Source organism: Podarcis filfolensis, assembly GCF_964270895.1.
Source record: "Podarcis filfolensis genome assembly, chromosome: 4".
Lineage (NCBI taxonomy): Eukaryota > Metazoa > Chordata > Lepidosauria > Squamata > Lacertidae > Podarcis > Podarcis filfolensis.
In genome coordinates, this window is record NC_139607.1 from 87,214,980 (window position 1) to 87,232,569 (window position 17,590).

The 17,590-nt window shown below is 47.5% G+C and overlaps 1 protein-coding gene across 4 annotated transcripts in view; it reads left to right on the top strand.

The window, feature by feature from the left end:
- Window positions 1-5,458: 5,458 nt before the first annotated feature.
- The window catches only part of MTMR2 (myotubularin related protein 2), a 48,612-nt gene continuing 36,480 nt past the window's right edge, over window positions 5,459-17,590 (top strand). For 2 of the 4 annotated variants that reach the window (XR_014547114.1, XR_014547115.1), the window contains exons 1-2: window positions 5,463-5,873; window positions 12,784-12,889. Coding sequence is in view for 2 of the 4 variants with exons in the window: in XM_083609811.1 (XP_083465937.1) it covers window positions 5,536-5,873; window positions 12,784-12,889 (444 nt within the window). In the remaining 2 variants the exon portion in view is untranslated. Of the gene's footprint in view, window positions 5,874-12,783; window positions 12,890-17,590 lie in introns of all 4 variants that reach the window. The other 2 variants (XM_083609811.1, XM_083609810.1) reach the window with 2 other exon arrangements.

Here is a 17,590-nt window from a genome sequence, read left to right on the forward strand (position 1 = left end):
AGTCCAGTCGAATACCAGTTGCACTGTGCCCCTGAAATCAAGGGTGGTGGTACCACGCAACGCGCCTTTTTTCTGCAGCAGTGCCAGGCTTGCAAGGCCAAGTACCATCTTTTAGATGCCGGCCAAGTCTGACCTTTTCGCCTGAGCCTTTAACAGCAATCTAAAACAGTTGCAATCTATCATCAATTTGTCCTGCCTGCAATTGTTTTTCCTGTTATTTGTAACACTGCTTGATTAGCTTCCCGCTTATCGTCAGTTATTTCTGGTTCTCATTTTATGTATATTTTTAAACCCTTGTTGCAAGCTGCCTTTCATTTATTTAACCGGGACTTTTTGAAACCTTAATGACATCACAAATGCTTTTTTAAAAAAAATCTGCCCTTTCTCCTGCTTGTTAAGCAGTGTTTTAGCTTGTTTGTCATACAGTGGTACCTCGGGTTACATACGCTTCAGGTTACAGACTCCGCCAACCCAGAAATAGTACCTCAGGTTAAGAACTTTACCTCAGGATGTGAACAGAAATCGTGCAGTGGTGGTGCAGCAGCAGCAGGAGGCCCCATTAGCTAAAGTGGTGCTTCAGGTTAAGAACAGTTTCAAGGTTAAGAACAGACCTCCGGAACAAATTAAGTACTTAACCCAAGGTACCACTGTATTGTACTTTGTAGTTTGACTGATTTTGATGAAAGCTGCCTTGAGTATTTCAGTTTTTCCTCTTTTCTTAAGGCAGTGTCTCTGCACTTAAACACACAAATTTTTGTGGGAATAAAATCAACAATATTCACTTGGGTGCACAAACATGAGAGACTCCAAAGACATGTATTTAACCAAGATGGTTGAGGGCCTGGTGCAGTTGACCTTTCCCCCCACCTACAAAAAAGGGTCCCCTTCTCCCTAAAGGAATGCATGAACTAAATAAACCTTATTTTATTTTAAAAATGAATGAATGAATTACGCCTATTAGTATAGTACAACACATGGAGATGAAGGGCTGAAGCACACTAGGAGCAAAACAACAGGCAATGAGGCCTCTTTGCAGGTCTCAACCCCAGGTACAATTTCTCCAATTGCACCACTATAATCCAGCCCTACTTTTAGCATCATGCATGAAGATACCCTCAGAGCATCTAATAATTTAGGGCACCAGGATAATGAAATTAATATTTGGGAATCTGTTGGTGAGAAAGAAAGTCTGCACAACTGCCAGAAAACAGGAAGACTCTGAAAAAACCAACAGCGAACAGATTAAAAAATAAATAAAGTTGTACTGGATGCCTAGTTCAAATCAAGCCATTCTGAGCTGGGGCTGGGTGGAAAACCAGGCAAGGCTGCTCTCTGTCGCCCATCAACACTGAGGACCTGGGCAGCAGGCTGAGAAGCCACCCAGAAACCACTTGGTCAAAGTCTTGTCCCCAAGAGGTACTAGGTGTCCCATTTAACTGATTGCAGCTATTTCTAAATTTGCATCTATACATACAAATTAATATGTGCAGATTTGTGCCACCTTTATGGTGATGCATTTTCGGGACTGTGGCGATCACACAGGGTCCCCAGACGTTTCACCGTCTATTGATCCCTGTGCCACCACTTTCTCGCTGCCACCACCCAGGCCCTACCTGGTACAATACTGAGTCCAGTCAGGGTTAAATCAGAACATAAGCTTCTGTTTATTTATTGCAGTTTAACAAGCGTGCGGTTTCATAAACAGTATCAGTCCATTACAGTCATGGGGTGCCTATCCAGTCCTATAACTTCCACTACCTGCTCTCACTAAACCACCTCTCAGATATTTATCTGTCTTCTAAGCCCCTAACTATTCCTGACTCAGCTTATTTTGCTACACTAACTCAACCTAGGGACGCGGGTGGCGCTGTGGGTAAAACCTCAGCGCCTAGGACTTGCCGATCGCATGGTCGGCGGTTCAAATCCCCGCGGCGGGGTGAGCTCCCGTCGTTTGGTCCCAGCTCCTGCACCTAGCAGTTCGAAAGCACCCTTAAGTGCAAGTAGATAAATAGGTACCGCTTTATAGCGGGAAGATAAACGGCGTTTCCGTGTGCTGCGCTGGTGCTGGCTCGCCAGATGCAGCTTTGTCACGCTGGCCACGTGACCCGGAAGTGTCTGCGGACAGCGCTGGCTCCCGGCCTCTTGAGCGAGATGAGCGCACAACCCTAGAGTCTGTCAAGACTGGCCCGTACGGGCAGGGGTACCTTTACCTAACTCAACCTACCCACAGACTCTATACCAATTCACTCCCACTCCAACCAACCACCCAACTCCCAACAAACTCCTCCCTTCGCCCTTCCCAGAGCTGCTTTTATAGTCCCTCTGACTCCACCCTTCTGCGTTCTGATTGGGTAACCTGTTTAACTATTTCACCTCCAGCACTCTCACATGTTAACATCACAGGGACTATATTAGCATAAGTGCAAACGCGATGCAAAAATGTGACTTCTTTCGGGTGTCCCCCAATGGGTGGCCATCCCAGAATGAGTCCAAGGTACCAATACATTTGTGGCACACAGCACCCAAACCACCTAGGAAGCCTTGTGAGTTTAAGTCCTTGGGGACAAACCAAATTCTGTCTCGTTTCCCCCCACCTCTCCTCATCCTTCAGAAATACTTTGCCAACGGGTGTCTAAGAACAAAGGGCATCTAACTCCAGCATCCTATTCTCACAGCGGCCAACTAGGTGCCTCTGGGAAGCCTTCTGCAGTTCAACAGCTCTCTCCCTGCTTGCAGTTCCCACCCAGAAACTGGTATTGAGAAGCAAACAGAGGAGGCAGAACTCCTGGCTTCCCCTTCAATGTCTGCATCCTTTATTCACAATGCCCGGTTTCCTCCTCCTCCTTTCCACTTCTCCCTTTCGTTTCCTGACAATTCTCCATGGAAGGGAATTGTTCAGATGTTAGAACAGCAGGTCTCATCCCACTATTCCACAGCCATCAGCATTCTAGAGAGGGCCAGCTGTGTGGCAGTGAGATTTTCCAAGTGTACACAGACTTGTGTGCATAGGGGATGGGGGGCAAAGCAGGGATCCATCAAAGCGATTGAACCATGTGAAACATTTTAAAGAATCAGTTTGTACACAAGTTCCTAGTCCTTACCGTTTATCCCACTTTCTCAGTGCCAATTGGCCAGAACACTACAGAAGGAAGCAGGGGCGTCTTACCCATCGAGGCTAGTGGCACAGGACACCAGGGCGCCAAGTTCTGGAGGGCGCCAGGGAAGAGGCAGAGGCTGAATGTGGCGCCTCCCGGCATCAGCTCGCCACTCTCGCCCGCCTCTGCCTCTTCCCCGCCGGAGGAGCCACCCTCCAGCCGCTGCAAGCCTCCTCCAGCCCTGCCGTCCTCCCTAAAAAAAGGTGGACAACTCTGGGAAAATGTGGGGGGCCGTCGGAGGGAGCTTTGCACCACGGCACTGGATATGCTTAAGACGGTCCTGGAAGGAAACTTCCTTCCTATGCCATGGCTCTCCAGAGTTTCAGGCTCTTTGTACCCAGTATACCTGAAGGAACGCCTCCACCCCCGTCGTTCAGCCTTGACACTGAGGTCCAGCTCCGAGGGCCTTCTGGCGGTTCCCTCCCTGTGAGAAGTGAGGTTACAGGGAACCAGGAAGAGGGCCTTTTCGGTAGTGACGCCTGTATAACGCCCTCCCATCAGATGTCAAGGAAATAAACAACTACCTGACTTTTAGAAGACATCTGAAGGCAGCCCTGTTTAGGGACGTCTTTAATGTTTTATCGCTTTTTATTATTAATATTCTGTTGGGAGCCGCCCAGAGTGGCTGGGGAAACCCAGCCAGATGGGCAGGGTATAAATTATTTTTTGTTGTTATTATTATTATTATTACAGTGGTACCTTGGGTTACATACGCTTCAGGTTACATACGCTTCAGGTTACAGACTCCACTAACCCAAGAATATTACCTCGGGTTAAGAACTTTGCTTCAGGATGAGAACAGAAATCATGGCATGGCAGCGGCGGGAGGCCCCATTAGCTAAAGTGGTGCTTCAGGTTAAGAACAGTTTCAGGTTAAGAACGGACCTCCAGAATGAATTAAGTTCTTAACCTGAGGTACCACTGTATATATATCTGTTACCTGGCACTAAAATGCCCTAGGGACACAGGATCTCCTAGAAAACTCCCTGCCACCATGCACTGGGGACCTGAACTGTGCATTTAAACCTTCTTGTCCCATCAGCTTCTGTACTAAACTTCCTCCCTATATCCAAAGGCCCATTCTAGGCCGGCATTCTGTTCTCATAGCAACCGGTCAGAAACACATCATGCCTGCTTCCCCAGTTTTTTATCAGGAGCAGCTAGCAAGATAGAGTCACATAACTTGCTTCAGGGGCTATCAAGCCGTCTGCTTGGAGGTGGCAGTGGTGGGTAGATCTGGGCACCATGGGCATGCCAGACTGGTTCCATTGGCATGCCCACCCCACCCTGCCCTCTAGCCAGCCAGGTAAGCTGAAGCAATCCTGCGGCCAGGAGGCCAGCACCGTCACAACAGCTCCTCATCCTTTTGCTTCCCAACAACTTGTACTCGGAGTCTTATCACCACTGACACTGGAGCCAGGACACAGCTAGTACAGCCTTAAACTCCACAAAGCTTTCCAGACCCCTTTAAAGCTGTTCAAATTGGTGGCCATTGCTGCATCTTGTGGCAATGAGTTCCGCAGTTTAATCCTGCGCCATTTACCGTAGATCAGTAAAGATTTTGGACCCCCAGTTCTTCAAGCACCAACAGCAACCAAACGGTGCCCCTGTGGGCATGGGCATAGCCAAGATTTATGCTGGAGGGGGCAAGACACCCGACTGCTGTCCTCATCCTCTGTCTGGCTCTGTCTAACACAGGGGTCAGCAACCTTTATCAGCAGGGGGCCGGTCCACTGTCCCTCAGACCTTGTGGGGGGCTGGACTATATTTTGAAAAAGGGGGGGGGGAGAACGAATTCCTATGCCCCACAAATAACCCAGAGATGCATTTTAAATAAAAGCACACATTCTGCTCATGTAAAAACACGCTGATTCCCGGACCGTCCATGGGCCGGATTTAGAAGGGGATTGGGCCAGATCCGGCCCCCGGGCCTTAGTTTGCCTATCCATGGTCAAACAGATTCGGAAGGAAACCGTCTCAACGACAGCTGTCTTCAATTAATTTCTTTTGACCCCGGACATAGCTCAGTTGGTTGGAGCGTGGCGCTGATAACGTCAAGGTTGCAGGTGTGATCAGCTGAATATTCCTGCCTAACAAGGGGTTTGGACTTAGGGTGATCCTCAAGATCCCTTCAAATTCTTTGATTCTATGACCCCAAGTGCTCAGAAAGGTGTGTCAAAATCTTTCTACGAGTATTTTTTTATTTATTTACTTGATTTGTGGGGTGCTGGGGCAGCCCACGCCGAACAGAGCTTAATTTCAAGACACACAAAAACCAGAGGCGGCCGTTTGGGACCAAAATGAAGACGATGATGGCGACAAGCGGGTCGTGCAAGCCTCTCCGCCTCCTCCTTTTCCCGCCCTCCCGGGCGCAGGAGAGATGCAGATTCCTCCTCCTCCCTTAGTGGGTGGAGGGACAGAGCATCATCCGCCCCGGCCGTGCGCACAGCACTGTGGGCTAACATGGCAGCTTCCTTCGCCACTCTCGGCTTCCCACTCCTTTGACAATCCGCTCTGCTCTTTTGATTTCCCGGGGAGGGGATTCCTTTCCCCCCGTCGGCAACACACACACACACACACACACACACACACACACACACAAAACCTCTGCACACCCTTAAGGAGATCCAGCATGGAGAGGAGCTCCAGCTGCGAGAGCATCGCCTCCAAGGAGGCTCCGCCCGCCACCCGCCAGCCCAGCCCGGATTCCCTCTCCAGGTAAAACCGCCCTTCACCCTCCAGGGTGGGAAAGCCCTGGAGGAGAGAGGGAGGGCGGGGCGCGGGGGGGAGTTGTTGTTTGGCGCTTTCGTATCTCTAGGGTTTGGTTTGGTTTGGTTTGTTTGTTCTGCGGGGGAGGAAGCGGACCCCCATATTCCCTCCATCCCCTTTCCATAACCTGCGCTTCTAACTGGCACAGGTCAGTGCTGGAGAGAGACGTGCGCTATTACGCACACACTGCGCCCGTTGCACCTGGGTGGCCTGTGTAGTTAAACCCAGGGGGAGGGAAGGGCCGGGTGCGATCGGGGAACTGCACATGCTCAGAGGCACTCTTCTTGGTAAACGCATGGGGGTTCCGGGTGGTTCCAGGGCATCCGAGGCCGAGCGCGCTCCTTGCAGCGGGATCCTCAGCGCGCTTTGCACAGGAGCCCATCAACCCGCGGAGGAAGCGCCGGTTTCGGTCCCCTGCGCTCGGGAGCGCGCCCTGTTTCCCCACCCCTCCCTCGGTGAGGCTTACTTCCGAGTAAACACGCAGAGGATCGAGCGCTGAATGGAACAGGGCGGGGTCGGCTTCCAAACATTTTAATGCTGCAATCCCGTGAGTGTATACCTGGGAGTAAGTGCCACTGAACACAGTGGGGCTTGTTTCCGAGTAAATGCGGAGAGGGTTGCGCGCTGTGAGGTTTTGGATACTTGGGCCATTCCGTGCTGCGCTATTTCGTGGTGGGAAATAGAGGACAATGCTTGTAGGATTGTGTGTGTGTGATTTTTTTCCGTATCTCTCTGTGTGTTTACTTTATTTTTATTTCGTCCTTAATGGAAGTGTTTGTATATCTTTATTTTAATTTATTCCATCAGAGCATATTTTCTTGTTTTATTTATTTTATTTCTCACTTTATATTGCCTTGTTTTTCCTGACCTGACTACCTTGTGAGGTTGACCACATCCTTGATTTGGAACGCTGAATTTCACCTATCATATTTCAAGGCAGGGTTGTGGGTGAGCTGGCGATCCACCTTGATTGTGGCCCCATCTGCACCAGACATTTAAAGCAGCATCATACCACTTGAAGCAGTTGTGACTTCCCCCAAAGAATCCTGGGAACTGTAGTTTGTTAGAGGTGCAGAGTGTTGTTAGCAGACCCCTATTCCAACCCACCCTCCAGCTGCAATTTCTAGAGTGGCTTACCAGTCTCTCTTCCCAGGGAATTCTGGGAACTGATATAAAAAGACACCTGGATAAGGGCCTCAACAAAATCTCTTCTGCTCCTTCAGGTCCTTAGGTAACCTGCCAGGGACTCTCCAGGCAGAGAAGCTACCACCTACTTTTTCAAAACCTGGAGATGCCAGGAATAGAAGCTTTGACCCTTTGAGTCAAATTGGGTCGTCCACCACCGAGTCATGATCCTTTCGCCATAAACCTTGGTCGCAAACATACCATACATTGTAAACACAGTGTCCCCTTTCTCTCCCAAAATCTTGGGGACTCTGGTTTGTTAAGGGTGCTGGGAAGTGTAGCTCTGTCAGGTGTAAACTACAGTTTCCATGGTAAAAAAGGCAAAGGACCCCTGGATGATTCAGTCCAGTTGATTTGGGGAGGAAACGATGCCTGTTAAAGGGGCGCCAATGTGCTTTAAATTGATGATTTATTTCCTTATTTCCATGCGTACATAATTTTTTTATTATTATTCTAGACTGATATGACAGTTGTTTCTTTTTTCATTTTTTTGTATTTTTATTTAGATTTTCCGTCATACAATTTAATTAAAAAAGCGAAAAAATACACAATAGAAAAGATACATCAAATCATTATACATTAAATTATTATACAATATCCAAAAAAGAAAAAGAAAAAACATAAACAAAATAAAATAAACCCACCACCCTATTTAACTTCTCTCCACTGCTACTCATCTTCTCTAGAATCAATTTTACCCTTTCATTGCATTCTGATTCTTTTTATTTTCTCAATATACATACCGTATTTTTTGCACCATAACACTCACTTTTTTCCTCCTAGAAAGTAAGGGGAAATGTCTGCGCGTGTTATGGAGTGAATGCCTGCGGGTGGTGGGGGGATCTGCTGCAGTCGTGAGCAGAGGATCCATGGTTCCCCTTCCTTCCTTCCTCCGTGGTTACAAAGCATGGATCCACATGGATCCTCAGGATTTTTGCATTGGGCTACTCCAAACTCACTGTCAGATCACATGTCTGTGGCCACAGCATGAACCACAAAAATCATATATCCACTATTTTGTTTAGAATATTTTTTTTCTTGTTTTCCTCCTCTAAAAACTACATGCGTGTTATGGTCTGGTGCGTGTTATAGAGCGAAAAATACGGTACATATATCATTGATAATTTATTGTTTTGATGCATTTACATTCTTAATCTAAGCATATTAGCATGTCTTTTTTAGAGCAATATAATACATAATTTTATTTTTATGCCGCCACTCCATAGTTCAAACCATGCTCAGGCAACATGACAAAAGTCCATAATCGTAACAAGGCTAAAGTCGCCATCAACAATAAATAAAGCATTAAAAAAAATACAACCAAACTGAACAGATTCCGCATAGCGATGTAGAAAGGCAAAGAGTTGTGCAGGGTACTCCTGCCTGACTCTGAGGCTGTGTACACATTACGGTATACTCTGGCTCCTGTGTGCTCCCACCACGGGTGTTTGAAGCTGAGTACGCATGATGTTCACCACAATCCCTAGGTGTTCTACAGCTTCTTGAGAAATGCTGCTGTTTGATGAATTTCCCCTCAAACCAGCTTCTAACCTGAGGTGTGTACATCTAAGACCACAGCAGTACATGCCCGGGTGGCAGTACACACAGAGTTTCACTGGCAGCAGGCCTGGATTTAGGTTTGATGAGGCCTAAGCTACTGAAGGTAATGGGGCCCTTTATATGTCCAGCTGTCCTTTTTGTTGTTGTTGTTTAGTCATTTAGTCGTGTCTGACTCTTCGTGACCCCATGGACCAGAGCACGCCAGGCACTCCTGTCTTCCACTGCCTCCCACAGTTTGGTCAAACTCATGCTGGTCGCTTCGAGAACACTATCCAACCATCTCGTCCTCTGTCGTCCCCTTCTCCTTGTGCCCTCAATCTTTACCAACATCAGGGTCTTTTCCAGGGAGTCTTCTCTTCTCATGAGGTGGCCAAAGTATTGGAGCCTCAGCTTCATGTAATTCAAAAGCATAAATTCTTCAGCGATCAGCCTTCTTTATGGTCCAGCTGTCCTTTGTCAACAACAAATTGTCCTTCTAGCTAGCTGCTTTGCTCTCAAAAGGGGTGGAATGCTGAACCTCCAGTATCTTTTCCCCCTGTGGCTGGCAAAGCAGGTGGGGTGGGAAGCAATTCTGAGTGCACCCTGCTAGCTTGGAAAATGCTAAACTCCACCTGTTTTTCCTGACTTTTTTCCCTTTTTGAATACAAAGCAGTTGCAAGCGTCACTACATAGTTTAGTCTTGAGGTTCTTCCCCCTTCATCGACTTTCAAACTTGCCTTCCATAGCCTTAAGGTCTAGAAACATGCTATTTTTAAAAAAGAAAAGAAAAGAAAGGGAAAACAAAAGATTCTCGGGAAGCTGGGTTCTATAGCCAGAACCAAAGGGTTGCACTCCTAGAGGCCTTTTGGCTCATGAATGGCCTGATTCACTGGAGCCTGAGGATTGTTCCATAGGAACACTGTATTGCATTTCAATGCCTGGTTGGCTTTCTGTTCTTGGAGTGGAGCAAAAAAGGACCAAACAATTCAGGCTTTGTTTACCAAGCGCCTTACACAGGCTGCAGGAATTCTGTAATTTAGCTTCCCCCACCCCACAAAATCCAGTATTTTTTTTTTTAAAAAGTCTAATAGTGTATGACTGCTGCTTGGGATACTGTAGGCTATTGTGTGATCATCGAATGGACGTAGCCAGAAAGAAGCTCACATGTGGTCAGAGTCTAGGGTACCTTTCTCAGTTTGCTTCTGGGAAAATATATCCTACAGATAAATTCCGCCGGGGTAACTGTGTTCATACGCTAGAGCATACACGAGGAAAGAGCATTGTGGTAGCTTAACAGATTTATTGTGGCACAAAGATTATGTGGACTGATCTGAACCTGGGTTGGGACATCCGTTTTGCAGAAGGCCAATCCCCATCCTCTTCAGGTAGGGCTGGAAATGTGGAGAGCTGCTGCCAGCCAGTGTAGACAGTATGGAACTAGATGGGCCAATAGTCTGATTCGGTAAAGGGAAGCTTCCTATATTGTTATAGCTCAGCTGGTTACAGCATGATGCTCATAGTGACAAGGTTACTATCCCTGCAAGGGACAACGGCATGTTCCTACATTGCAGGCGGTTGATCTAGATGACCGTCAGGGTCCCCTCCAACTCTATGATTCTATTATTGTTATAGATTTTTTTGGGGGGGGCCTAAACCAGGGGTCAGCAAACTTTTTCAGCAGGGGGCCAGTCCACTGTCCCTCAGACCTTGTGGGGGGCCGGACTATATTTTGGGGGGGGGAATGAATGAATTCCTATACCCCACAAATGACCCAGAGATGCATTTTAAATAAAAGGACACATTTCACTCATGTAAAAACACGCTGATTCTTGGGCCGGATTTAGAAGGCGATTGGACCGGATCCGGCCGCCAGGCCTTAGTTTGCTAAAGGTAAAGGGACCCCTGACCATTAGGTCCAGTTGTGGCCGACTCTGGGGTTGCGGTGCTCATCTCGCTTTATTGGCCGAGAGAGCCGGTGTACAGCTTCCGGGTCATGTGGCCAGCATGACTAAGGCGCTTCTGGCGAACCAGAGCAGCTCACGGAAACTCTGTTTACCTTCCCGCCGGAGCAGTACCTATTTATCTACTTGCACTTTGACGTGCTTTCGAACTGCTAGGTTGGCAGGAGCAGGGACCGAGCAACGGGAGCTCACCTCGTCGCGGGGATTCGAACCGTGACCTTCTGATCGGCAAGCCCTAGGCGCTCTGGTTTAGACCACAGCCTACCCATGCCCTAAACCCTAGAAATTAATAATATGGCAGGATTTTGATTACCGTATTTTTTGCTCTATAACACGCACCCGACCATAACATGCACGTAGTTTTTAGAGGAGGAAAATCCGTAGGCATGCCACCCGTAGGCATTCCCTCCATAACACGCACACACATTTCCTCTTACTTTTTAGGAGGAAAAAAGTGAGTGTTATGGTGCAAAAAATACGGTATTTGTGAAGAGAATATTGCAGGCCAGTGGGAAAATACAGGTCTAAGCTTCCTTTCCAAGGCAGGCCCTCACCTGAGATAGAGGCATAATGTAAGATCTGGACTCCATGCAGATTGAAAGTGTCAGTAGGTGAATAAATAATATATCTTAAGTCTGCCACAGTCTCTGCAGCATGTTCAGTTCTCCAAACACCACAGGGCAGTTCACAGTATAAAAATACCTTCCATCAGCAGGTATCCGTTCTAAGATGTAGCTGTAAACAGTGGATTCATATTAATCCATAGCCCCTCTGCTGTCCCCTCCACACAGAGGCTAAATGTGGGCAGGGGCTCTGCAAATACTGGCCTTCTCCCAGCCCCCTGATGTCGTCATGCCCCTCTGGCCCTCCCTCTAATTTCGACATTCAACAGGATGTTTGAAAAGCAGCCGTTTGAAAAGACTTCCTGTGTAGGCATTCCCCACACGGTCAGGAATCGCAGTTGTGTGAGATGATGATTTTGGATGTAACGTATAACCATCATCATGCGTAAGAAATAAATGCTTTATTTTGTCTGTTCGCCTCCTTCGCCACCCATCCAGCTTCATCCAAATGACCTTCGGTTCTAATATTATGAGAGGGAGAAAAATGCCTCCCTATCCATGTTCTCTGCAGCGTATATAATTTTGTACACCCCCAATCTGCTGTTACTCACCTTTATTCTAAACTAAGTAACCCCAAACAGGAGGGGCTGGTGTGGAAGACTGGCTGGCACGGAGGGGAGGTGCTCTTCTGCCCCCCGATTCCAGCAGTGGCATTGCTGATTCTGAACAGAAGGATTGAATTCTACCTCTAGAGCAGCCTTTCTTTCTTTTTTTTAATTTTATTTTAACCTTTATTATTTTATTCACATAATATACATTCTTTACAACAAACAACTCCAAAATAAACAGTCCCAAATAAAATCACATGTAGCAAAACCATACGTCTAATGTTTTCATTTACACTGATCTAGAGCAGCCTTTCTCAAGTTGTTGGACTACAACTCCCATCATCCATAGCTAGCAGGTCATGGACGATGGGAGTTGTAGTCCAGTGACATATGGGGACCCAAAGTTGAGAACGGCTGCTCTAGAGTTCCATTACCCTGCCTGCATTCAGATATCATTATAACAAACCTCGGCTTATCCTGACAGGCTCCTCCTACCTACTAACCTCCTTTGACGTGGCTTAGAAACTTTTGCCTCTGTTTCCGATTAGCCGCAGCTTGTTGTGTTGTATGACCGCAACAAACTGATTAATCTCTTAACTGTGCTTTGTTTGAAACAAACCAACTTCAAACTGTGGCTTGCGAAGCTGGCTTATTTCATAGTTTACATCGCTCGGATGTAATACTAAAATGTGATTAACTTCCTCTAGACTGCACCAGAGGAGATAGACTGCACAAGCCTGGTTGGAGGGTAGGCTCATTCCAGTTTATTTTGACGTCCAAATGAATCGTAATGTTTGCTCCTTCACCATACCCTCATGTTACGGCCTGATGAACTTTGTTACTTTCTCCACCTCAGAATAGTTAAAAGACTAATCACCAATTGTCCTTGGGCCTCTTGATCACAGCAGACCTGTGAAGAAATTTCTCCAGAATGTACAATACTGCAACACCAAATAACTGTCTTTTTTCTCCATCCTTCTCCCCCTCATTCTTCCTCCTTTAGTGCTTCCACCTCACATTCAGATCACTCAGCCCATACAAAATCTGCTTCCGTCATCTCATCGGATTCCGTCTCCACTTCCACAGAAAATTTTTCTCCGGATCTAAGGGTAAGCCAATCTGCATGTGCAGCAGCGGAGTCATGTGATCATTCATTTTTATTTTATTGAATTTGTAGTACGGTAATGTTTTGTTATGGGACGCGGGTTAAACCACAGAGCCTAGGGCTTGCCGATCAGAATTAATTCAGAGAAAAGTTGTTGAGGAGTTTTTGGTTTTTTTTGTCTCAGTTGTTGAGAACATCTCTCCTCCCCACCCCCCGCCAAAAAAACCCCTATTTTGGGGCTTTTCTGGGATTCTAAAACAATGCTTACTTTAAAAAAAAAAAAAAAACACCCTACTTGCCATACGTCTAGGTTTTCCTGGACAATTTGGCGATTCAGCAAAAATCCGCCCAGACACCATTTTCAAGCTTGTTTCCTGGCTGTGTTTGGGAAAATCCGGACGTATGACAGCCCTATATATTTCCCCACAGAAATTCTGAATGCCATAATCCGGAAGTGGGAGAGGAGAAGCAACGGGATTTGCTGCATATGTAGAATGGCTATTCATCTAGTATTGCCATCTCAAGATATATCTGAGAGAGTCGCCTGCTTGAAACCTTGGAGGGCTGCTGCCAGTCAGTGTAGACAGTATTGAGCTAGGCAAATCGATGATCTGACTCTGCGTAATGCAGATTCCTATGTTCCTGTGTGCTTCCGCAAAATGCGCTCAGGAGATTGATCTGCATTCTAGAGTAGGGGCTGGCAGGCTTCAATCCTCTTTGAAAGGCCACCCAGGTTCATGGCCATTACTTGTTCCTGTGGGAGGGAGTTCCACAGTTTAACTAGGCACTGTGCAAGAAGTGCTTTCTTGGATCTGTCCTGATAATGTCACAGGAGCGGCAGGTGTGGAGGAATGAGGTCACTGTCACTTACTGGGGCAGGGCAGCAGCAAGATCACGGCTGCACCCATGGGTGCTCCCACGCACCTCTGACCTCACTGACACCCTTCCCAGCCCTACACAATCCAACGATGGTGCTGTCGCGAGTGCAGCAGATTAGTAGTGCCCCTCTGCACCAGACACTCCTGCAACCCAGGCAAGGAGGAAGTTACCTGTATGAACTGCATCAACCACATTGGTACCATCTGGGAGAGGGTCAGCACAGGCCGCTGTTAGAATTCCTGCTCTATGATTGCAGTCATGGGATTGTTGTCTATCGGGATGTTTGTGTTACTGTGTTTCCTGAAGTGGGACTATTGTCCTTTGTTCTTTTTCTCTTTGCTGTCTGATGCTAGAGAGAGAGGGAGCCATCTTGCAGTGCTCCGTGTGTGTTTATATGTAAATAAAGTAGATTAGCCAAAATGCTGAGTTGCTGAGGTCTGTTACGCAACTGCACAAACTCTGCGGATCCCTAAGTGTGCCGGTGTCAGTTGGCATCAATCGCTGTGATGTTCGGGCTGAAGAAAGCTTATGAAGCTCCCAAACGATCGACCAGGAGGGAGAGAACATGCCAGTCGGGCATGTGTCTCTGCCAGGGTGCTACTCGAGTGTAGGCCGAGCTCTTGACCCTGTAGTGCAGAGGTGGGCAGAAGGGGGATCCGGATCTGCTTATGGTGACTTGCAGTGAGATCTGCAAAGGTTTCTGACTTCCAACGTTCATAGAATCATAGGGTTGGTTGCCATTGGGGTGGTTAACATAACACAAAATGGCTGCCATTGACCGGGTGGAGCAACACAAAAAGTGGCAGGAGCACAACGGTTAATTGGTGCCAGCAGTGGAGGAAGCCTCTCGGGCACCTGGGTTCGCATGCCCAGGGATGGGGCGAACCGCCCATAGGGGCAGGGCATGGTGCCCATAGGGATGGGGCATGCTGCAGGGCCTCAGCCGCCCTACAGCTGGGGGGGGGAGTTAGCGGTCAGACAGCGCCGATCCTGTGGGCACCGAGACACGTGGCTTGTGTGTGCTGCAGGCCCTGTGGTGAGGGCCGCCCGCTATTTTGTCAACTCCCCCGTCAGGATGGCACCTGGGCTAGGCCGCACCCCCCCACACACTTTTCCTACGCCCCTGATTGGTGCCCATTGTTAACTTTTTAATACGTTTATGTGTTTTTGTTAAAAACCACTTTGATCGTCTCTTTTTTATGAAACAGCGGTCTATTTTATACACACACACACACATATATATATATTGCACAGCTTATAAATCAATGGAGCAGGCATGCCGTACCCCACATCAAGTACCCCCTGCAGTAGGGGGTGGTGGAAAATAGGTGTGTTTCAGCCATTAATGTGCTCCCTCACAGAGGGGTGGCTCTTTGTCGCTCTCCTCTGTTCAGAATGGAAGGGGAGAGGCATATCAAGTCCTGGCATCCATTGAAATGTGGGCAAGTTTAAGGGTGCATGTTCAATGTAGGAGACACTGAGGCAGCGCAAACAGGAATCGAGCAGCAAAGGCAGGTCTCTCGTGCACTGCGGATTTTTGATGGGATATTTACTGCGACCTTTCTCCTGCATTGTAGCTTAGGTGTATTTCAGTATTTGGCTTCATTTCTAACCGCATTGTGACAGCATTTCGGTTTCCCCCCCTCACGTGGAATTGTGCCCCAAAATGTGGGCTTCACTTCAGACCAGCTGTGCTTCAGCTTTCTGGTGGCAGCGATGTCCCCCCCAATGTCACCTGAAATGGGCTGAGACTGGCCACACTCACACTGAAAGCGCTTTTAACAGTCATGGCTTCCCCCAAAGAATTCTGGGAGCTGTAGTTTGTTAAGTGTGCTGGCAGCCATTGGGGGACTCCCTATTCTGCTCACATATACCAGAGCTCCCTGTAAAGAGGGGTTGATGGTTAAATTACTTTGGAAACTGTAGTTCTGGGAGGGGAGCAGGGGGTCTCCTAGCAATTCTCGGCTTCCTTGGCAAACTATAGTTCCCACAACTCTTAGGGTGAGATTATACTGCTCATTTCCAATGGGTTCATGTCCTTTATTTTCCCCACTGAAATCCAGTAACTTTTCATGCTGCAAGTGGTCTTTTTTTGTCTTGCTTTTGTTGCGCTATAGCCCCCTCCAGATAGTAATAACGTCATTGTGGAACATCTAGTAAAGCAGAACAAATCCATCAGTAACACACTATTATTGTGCCAAAGGCATGTTGCGGAATACACCTGCAAAAACCTAGAAAACAAACAAAAAACTCACCTAGAGGGGCTCATTATTTTCACTGCATGCCTCCCTTCTTCAAAGGGCATTCCATGGTTGTGGTGCCACAGCTAACAAGGCCCTGTCATTCGTGGTTTTGTCTGCCCTCAGTTTCTGAAGGCTGAGGAACGGGTGGGGGGTGGAGTTTTATGATACTGTCTTCGGTGCATGAGGACACACATGTGTGTTGCGTCATATTTCCAAACATGGAAATGCCCTTCAGGAACCGCAAGAACCTGTGTTGGCAACGCAGGAGCTTCTCTTTTCTGCATTGTCTGAAATGACCCTGACAGGAAGGAAGGTCGTGCAGCAATTTCTTTTTAACTCATCTTTTTTTTTCTTGGACCTTGGCGAGCCTAGCTCATCCACTGACTCTGCCTTCTTTCTGTGTACTTTCTTTTCCAAAGAAAGCTCCTCGGCATTGCCGTTTTTCCACCCGTCTGTGTCCCCCCCACCCCACCCTCACCCCAATAGTCTCCTGACAGGGAGGAATTCTGCTTATTTGAGCAGGATTTGCTTTTAATACCAAGTGTCCTTTCCCCCTGCCCTCTATTTATAGCTCTCTCGTCATAGACCTGTCAAGGCCCAGGTTACAATATATTGATTTAGTGCAAATGAGATCAGGGAGAGCCAGACTCGGTCAATCTTCTGTCTCTGAGGCAAGGGGGAAAGGAAGTGCCTCCGGAGCATGTTCATGTTTCAAGAGACAGCCAAAGGAGAAGGTGATCTTAATAATGTTCAAGGTCCTCTAGATGTTTGCATAGGCACTAAATGTGCCGTGCGAAAGCCGCCCTGAAACTATTTATGATTGTCATTCGCGAGGAGCTGAGCGCTTAAGGGAGTTCGCCCATGGCCTTGGGATGCCCTCTTGGGACGTGATCCATTATTTCCTCTGAGGCGTCCGCCTGCCTTCCTACCACGAGCCCTCCTGCAGACTTCTTTCCTTTTCTTTTTTGCAATGTACAACAGGGTAAGGGATTTTCTTCTTCTCTCTTATGAGTCAAAAAGGGAAGCAGTCCGAGTTGTGCTTTAGCTTAGATAGCCCTGCCGAGCATCTGAACAAAAGTAGATGGTTAATTATTACTATTATTATTGCCAAATATGTGTGGGTTTTGTGTGCCTTTTTGATCAAGAAAGGTTCTCGTTCTTTTTGTCAAGGAGGTTTGTGGCTGTGACGTTAACATATATGAGAGAGTGCTGGAGGGGAAATAGTTAAACAGGTTGCCCAGTCAGGACCGGGGGGGGGGGGCGTGTGTGGAGTCAGTGGGACTATAAAACCAGTTCTGGGAGGAGTTCGTTGGGAGTTGTTGGTGGGTAATTGGTTGGTTTTAGTGGGTTGGCTGGTTGGGAAAGGCAGTTGGTAATAGAGAGACAGTTAGGGCCGTGGGTTCTTGAGTGTGGGGAGGTAGAAGAGATAGAGAGAGGAAAATAAGACTAAGAAAGTAAAGAGCAACCACGTTTGGAATGCCGTAAAAGTTTGTTTGTGTCTGAAATAAAATACACTCTTCTTTATTAATTGAGCAGCTTACTGAGACTGAAGTGATTTTACCAGGGAGGACCTGGTTGGTGGC